At 67.7% G+C, this 6,208-nt stretch overlaps 2 protein-coding genes across 2 annotated transcripts in view; one reads left to right on the top strand and one right to left on the bottom strand.

Moving 5' to 3' along the window:
- Positions 1-1,012: 1,012 nt before the first annotated feature.
- Positions 1,013-5,345, bottom strand: AMIGO1 (adhesion molecule with Ig like domain 1). The gene has a single exon (XM_063178190.1). The coding sequence runs from the start codon at positions 4,082-4,084 to the stop codon at positions 2,591-2,593; it is 1,494 nt and encodes a 497-aa protein (XP_063034260.1). The 5' UTR covers positions 4,085-5,345; the 3' UTR covers positions 1,013-2,590.
- LOC134430170 (tetra-peptide repeat homeobox protein 1-like) overlaps positions 4,758-6,208 on the top strand; it is an 8,510-nt gene continuing 7,059 nt past the window's right edge. Inside the window, exons 1-2 of the mRNA XM_063177724.1 lie at positions 4,758-4,988; positions 5,189-6,080. Coding sequence (XP_063033794.1) covers positions 4,758-4,988; positions 5,189-6,080 — 1,123 coding nt within the window. The remainder of the gene's footprint in view (positions 4,989-5,188; positions 6,081-6,208) is intronic.

A 6,208-nucleotide genomic window follows, 5' to 3' on the forward strand; every position in this document is an offset into this window, starting at 1 on the left:
TTGGGGTGATGCAGGGTGGGCAGGGCCCCATAAGGGTCTTTGGGATGCTGGGGGGCTTTCTGGGGACTATAGGGGATCTTCGGGGTGCTGCTGACCCTGCTCATAAGGGTCTCTGAGGGGCTGGGAGATGGTCAATGGGGTCATTGAGATGCTGGGAGTTCTCTGGGATGCTGGTAAATGGGGTCATTGGGGTGCTGGGGAGGCTCAGTGAATGGATGGGGACATGCTTGGGACCACAGGAGGTTTTTGGGGTGCTCAAGGGACAGGTGGGGTTCATTGGGGTGCTAGAAGGGTACAGGGGACCACAGAGGGTCTTTGGGGACTTGTGGGGTCATAAAGGGGCTGGGAAGATCAGTGAATTGCTCGGGGGTGCCTCAGTACAGAGGAGGGGTCCTGGGGACCGTGGAGGGTCATTAGGGTGCTGGGGGGGTTAAAGGGGAGGTACTGGGGACCACGGGGGGTCTTTGGGGTGCTGGGGGGACAGGTGGGGGACCATAAGGGTCATTGAGGTGCTAGGGGTGTCAGTGGGGTCATTGGGGTGCTTGGGGCTGCTATAGGGGGGTGCTCAGAGCCCCCTCCCAGCACAGCATGTCGGGGTTGGTGTCACACTGGGATGGGCACACTGGGGTGACCGGGGTGCCCCCTCCTGCCCCCCACACATCACCCCCCTGCACCCCAGATAGGGTGGGCAGGACAGCAGGGCCCCCCACCCCGGAGGGGTTCCCTAGCAGTGTCTGGCCATAGGGGGGTGCTCAGAGCCCCCTCCCAGCACAGCGTGTCGGGGTTGGTGTCACACTGGGATGGGCACACTGGGGTGACCGGGGTGCCCCCTCCTGCCCCCCCACACATCACCCCCCTGCACCCCACATGGGGTGGGCAGGACAGCAGGGCCCCCCCGACCCAGCCTCATCCTGGGAGAGTCCCCCAGCAGTGTCACCCTGTCCCCAGCCCACTCTCACCCCAGCAGGGGGACACCCCTGGGAGCCCCCCAGAAGGGTGAAGGTTGCACAGCACGAGGGAAACACGTTTATTTTGGCCAAGGCATCGCTGGGCATTGCCCAGTGCAGGGGGGAACATCAGGGGTGGGGGCACAGGGGACACAGGCTGGGCTGGCATGGGGACACCCATGGGCACCCATGGGAGGGGGCACCCCCTTTTTGGGGTGCAGGAGCCCCTGGGTCCCACCCCTGCAGGGGAGGGGGCTCTGCTTGCAGCTGTGGGTTGCAGGGGTTGTCAGGAGGTGTTGGGGGTGTCCCAGGGGGTTGACACAGCCCCGGTGTCCCCATGGGGGTGGCACATGCTCCCCGGGGGACTCATGCTTGGCCATGCACATGCCAAGGGGGGCGGGGGGAATGGGGGGGCTGCAGGAGGGGGGTTCTGCCCGGTGCTGCCGCTCCTGGGGGCTCACAGCTGTCACTGTCACTGTCCCTCAGTCCTCCAGAGCCTGGTGGGGCTGATGGCCTGCAGTTGGTGGCCACGCTGTCCTCACAGATGTGTCCCTGTGGTGACCTCGGCAGGGCCAGCAGCGATGCTCAGTCCTGAGGGGCAATGGTGGGACCCCCAAAAACGAGGGACACAGTGGTGGGAGTCTTGTCATCCCTCCTGCCCAGGGACAGGTCACAGCAGCAGATTGTCCCCTTGGTGTGTCCCCTCACTCCCTTGTCCACTGCAGTCTCCCTTAGCAGGGGCCAGGGATGATGCTCAGTCCTGGGGGTGGTGGTGGGGTCCCCAAAAGCTGAGGACATGGTGATAGGGGTCCAGCCACCCCTCCAGCCTGGGGACAGCTCACAGTGGCACTGGGGACACAGGATGTCCCTGGGGACTCCCCACAGTGTCCCCTCACACCCCTGTCCCTCGCAGTCCCTCAGGGATCTCGGCAGGGGCCAGGGATGATGCTCAGTCCTGGGGGTGATGGTGGAACCCCCAAAAGCTGGGACATGGTGGTGGGGTCTGGCCATCCTTCCTGCCCGGTGACAGGTGACAGTGGGGGACTGCCCCATGGTGTCACATCCTTGTCCCTTGTGGCACAGTGACCTCGGTGGGGGACAGCAGTGATGCTCTGTTCTGGAGAGCAACGGTGTTGCCCCCCAAGTTGGGGACATGGCAGCAGGGGTGCATCCACCCCTTCTGCCCATGGCATGTCCATGGGGAACAGGTGACAGCAGCAGTAGGAACACTGTAGGGGTGTCCTGGTGGACTGTCCCCATGGTGTGTCTCCTCACACCCGTGTGTCCCTCACGGTCCCTTTGTGGTCCCAGTGGGGGTGTGGGACAATTCTCAGTCCTGGGGGTGAGGATGGGACTCCCAAAAGCTGGGGCCATGGTGGTGGGGGTCTGGCCAACTCTCCTGCCCAGAGTCAGGTGACGGTGGGAGACTGTCCCCAAAATGTGTGTCCCATCTTTGTCCCTCACTGTCCCATGGTGTCAGTGACCTCGGCGGGGCCAGCAGCGATGCTCAGTCCTGGGGTGTGATGGTGTGACCCCCCAAGCTGGGGACACGGCACTGGGGGTCTGGCCACCCCTCCTGCCCAGGGACAGCTTGCAGTGGCTGACACGGGGTGTCCCTGGGGACTGTCCCCACCAGTGTCCCCTCACACCACGATGGGCGTGTCGGAGAAGACGGAACTCACCGAGTCTGGGTCCGACACCTTCCTCTGCGCCTTGGGGCCCTGCCGGGCGGGCACCGGGGGGGTCCCCCCGCCCTTGAACCGGCCGTTCTGCCCCGTGCCCGCACCGGAGGCCACGTGGGACCCGCAGGGCTCCCCGGTGCCCCCGGCGTGGTTGGGGGTGGTGCTCAGCACCGAGGAGTTGATGCTGTCGTCGCGCGGCGCCGGCGGCTTCTCGGTGCCGCGGCAGCAGCAGCAGCGGCACGGGGTGAGGTACAGGTAGATGAGCACCAGCACCACGCTCAGGATGCAGCCCACCAGAGTGGTGTAGGCCGTGTTCAGCGTGTCGTGGGGGCCATGCAGGGTGAAGTTGTGCACCAGCAGCTCCACGTAGAGGGTCTCGTTGAGGAGGGGCCCGACCACCCAGCAGGAGTAAGTGCCGCCATCCTCAGGGCGCAGCGCCCGCAGCTGCAGGCTGCCGTTGGCCAGCAGGGCCACGCTGCCGTTGCCCCCATCCCCCAGCACCCGCTCCCCGCCCGGCGTCACCCAGTGCCGGCTGCGCACGCCCTGCCAGCGGCTGTCGCAGCCCAGCGTCACGCTGTCCCCGAGGTGCGCCTCCAGCACGGCCTCCCGCGCCTTGCTGCAGTTGAGAGGCGGCTTGCCCGCCAGCTCCAGGATCTTGACGAGAGCCGTGGCTCCGGGCGGGACGCAGCGCAGCTCGTCCTGGAAATCCTCCACGGCGCTGAGGTGGCGGCGGCGGCCGCGGTCCAGCAGCTGGAAGAGCGGGCAGTCGCAGACCAGGGGGTTGTTGTGCAGGTAGAGGCGGTCGCGCAGCCAGGCGGGCAGCGCCTGCAGCTCCCCCGCGGGCACGGCCCGCAGCCGGTTGGCCGACAGGTCCAGCAGCGCCAGCTGCGGCAGCCGGGTGCCCTCCCGCAGCAGCTCCAGCGGGAAGCGGGCGATGCGGTTCTGCCCCAGGTAGAGCTTGCGCAGCCGGCCCAGGTTCTCGAAGGCCGTGCGATCCACCGTGGAGATCTCGTTGTTGTAGAGCAGCAGCACCTCCAGCTCGCCCAGGTCGCTGAACAGGTTCTCGTCCAGCGCGCGCAGGCGGTTGGAGGACAGGTCGAGGTGGCGCAGGCGCGGCACGTGGGCGAAGGCCTCGGTGGACACGAAGGCCAGCCCGTTGTGGCTCAGCAGCAGCGCGTGCAGGTGCGGCAGCCGCGCCGGGGCCCAGTCCGCGCGCAGCCGCGTCACGTTGTTGTGGCTCAGGTCCAGCACGGCCGTGAAGCGCGGCAGAGGCGTCGGCACCGTGCTCAGGTTGGCCTGCGAGCAGCTCAGCAGGTTGGAGGCGCAGACGCAGCGCGGGGGGCAGCTCCCTGCTGCAGACCCCCATAGCACAGGGGACAGCAGGGACAGAGCCAGCAGCAGGGACGGCGGCACCGTGGGGACACGCATGGCCACGCGCTGACGCAATGGTGGCATGATGGGGACAATGCAGAGTGGAGTGGGAGGGGGCTTCAGTCACATGGTGTCACGATGTGGGGTGGCTTGGTCACCCGGTGGCACTGCACAGGGTGGCTTTCAGTCACACGGTGTCACAGCAGGCAGCAGGCTGAGGGTTCAGCAGGTGTCATGGTGCAAAGGCTTGGTCACTTGGTGTCACAGTCCAAGGTGGCTTTGGTCACCTAGTGGCAGGTGCCACGCTGGTTGATCACTTGTCACAGTCCAGGTTGGCTTCGGTCTGCCAGTGTCACAGCACATGCCAGGCTCAAGGCTCGCCCAGGAGTCACAGCACAGGGTGGTTTGGCCACCCAGTGTCACAGCACGTGCCAGGCACTGAGTCCCCCGGTGTCACAGCACCTGCCGATCTGGCTGCTCCCCTGGTGCCATGGTGGGGGGTGCTCGGTGTCACAGCGCTGTCACCTGGCGCCGTGGCGTGCACCCAGCGTCACTGCCTGGGTAGCTGTGCTCCCTCGGTATCACGACATGGAATGGCTTTGTGCTCCGGTGCTCCCCCGGTGTCACGACATGGAATGTGCCCCGGTGCTCCCTCAGTGTCACGGCTTGGGGGGTTTGCTCCTGGTGCCACAGGGTGTCCCAGGGTCACTGTCCACCAGGTCACGGTGCGGGGTGGCTCTGTCTCCACTGTCACGACATGTCCCCCCTGTCACGGCCCTCCCGGGGCACGTCTGGCCCGGAGCTCCTGCTGCTCCCCCCGGCCTGGATCCCCCTCCCGCCCCCGGTCCCGGCCGTGCTGCGGACGGAGCGGCGGAGGATGCTCGCTGCCTCCCTCCCCCCTTCCTCCCGGGGCGTTACCGGGGCCGGGCTCGGGCCTGGGCCGGGGATGGGGTCGGAGCGTTACCGGGCCCGGTGCGGCGGCGGCCGGGCAAGGCCGGGCCCAGACGAACCGAATCGAACCGAGTCAAGAGGAGCCGAACCGCGAGAATCCCAGCGGGGCCGAACCGAGCCGAGAAAAGCCGAACCGAGACGAGCTGAGCCGAGCGAGCCCGAAGAAAGTCGAGGGGGCCGCGCCGAGCCAAGCCAGGCCGAACCGGGCCGGGCCGAACCTTCCCGATCCTCCCCGAGCTCAGCCGAGCAGAGCCGAGCCCGGCCCGAACGCAGCCGAACCTTCCCGATCCTCCCCGAGCTGAGACGAGCGGAGCCGAGCCCGACCGAACGCAGCCGAACGGTTCCGACCCGGCCCGAGCGCGGCCGAACCGCCCCGATCCGCCCCGGGACGGGGTCTGGGGCCGGCCCGGTGCGCTCGGCCCGGCCCCATTGGCTGCGGCCGCTCTGCGCTCCGCCAATGGCGGCAGCGCGCGGCTTAACCCGCCCGGCGCCGCGGCACCGGCACCGACACCGACACCGGCACGGCCCGTGTGCGACACCGGCCCCAAACCCGTGTGCGACACCGGCCCCAAACCCGTGTGCGACCCCTGCCCCAAACCCGTGTGCGACACCGGCCCCAAACCCGTGTGCGACCCCTGCCCCAAACCCGTGTGCGACACCGGCCCCAAACCCGTGTGCGACACCGGCCCCAAACCCGTGTGCGACACCGGCCCCATCTCCGACTCCTGTCCCGGGCCCGTGTCCGACCCCTGCCCCACTTCCGACCCCTGCCCCGGCCCCATGTCCCACCCCTGCCTCGTGTCCGACACTAGCCCCAGACCCGTGTCCCACCCCAGCTCCATCTCCGACCCCTGCCCCGGCCCCTTGTCTGACTCCAACCCCGCTCCCGTTTCCCACCTCAGCCCCGGCCCCATCCTACACCAGCCCCATGTCCTACACACCCATCCCGTGTCCTACACCAGCCCCATGTCCTACACACCCATCCCGTGTCCTACACCAGCCCCATGTCCGCCTCCAGCCCCCGGCCCCATATCCGACCTCGATCCCCTGCCCAGCCCCAGCCCCGGCCTCGTGCTCATTTCTCTCCCCAGCCCTACGTCCGACCCTGTCCTCATCCCTGTCCCGGCCCGTCCCCACTCACCACTCCCCTCTCCATCCCCCTCCTCATCCCTGTTCCTGTCCCCGTCCCTTCTTTATCCTCATCCCACTCTCCCTCCCCAGCTTCTTCCCCATCCCCATCTTCATACCTCTCTTTAT

Source organism: Melospiza melodia, chromosome 28 (genome assembly GCF_035770615.1).
Source record: "Melospiza melodia melodia isolate bMelMel2 chromosome 28, bMelMel2.pri, whole genome shotgun sequence".
Lineage (NCBI taxonomy): Eukaryota > Metazoa > Chordata > Aves > Passeriformes > Passerellidae > Melospiza > Melospiza melodia.

Excerpts from the sequence above, each read along its gene's own strand:
- AMIGO1 (XM_063178190.1), bottom strand. The coding sequence starts at position 4,084 with ATGCCACCATTGCGTCAGCGCGTGGCCATGCGTGTCCCCACGGTGCCG.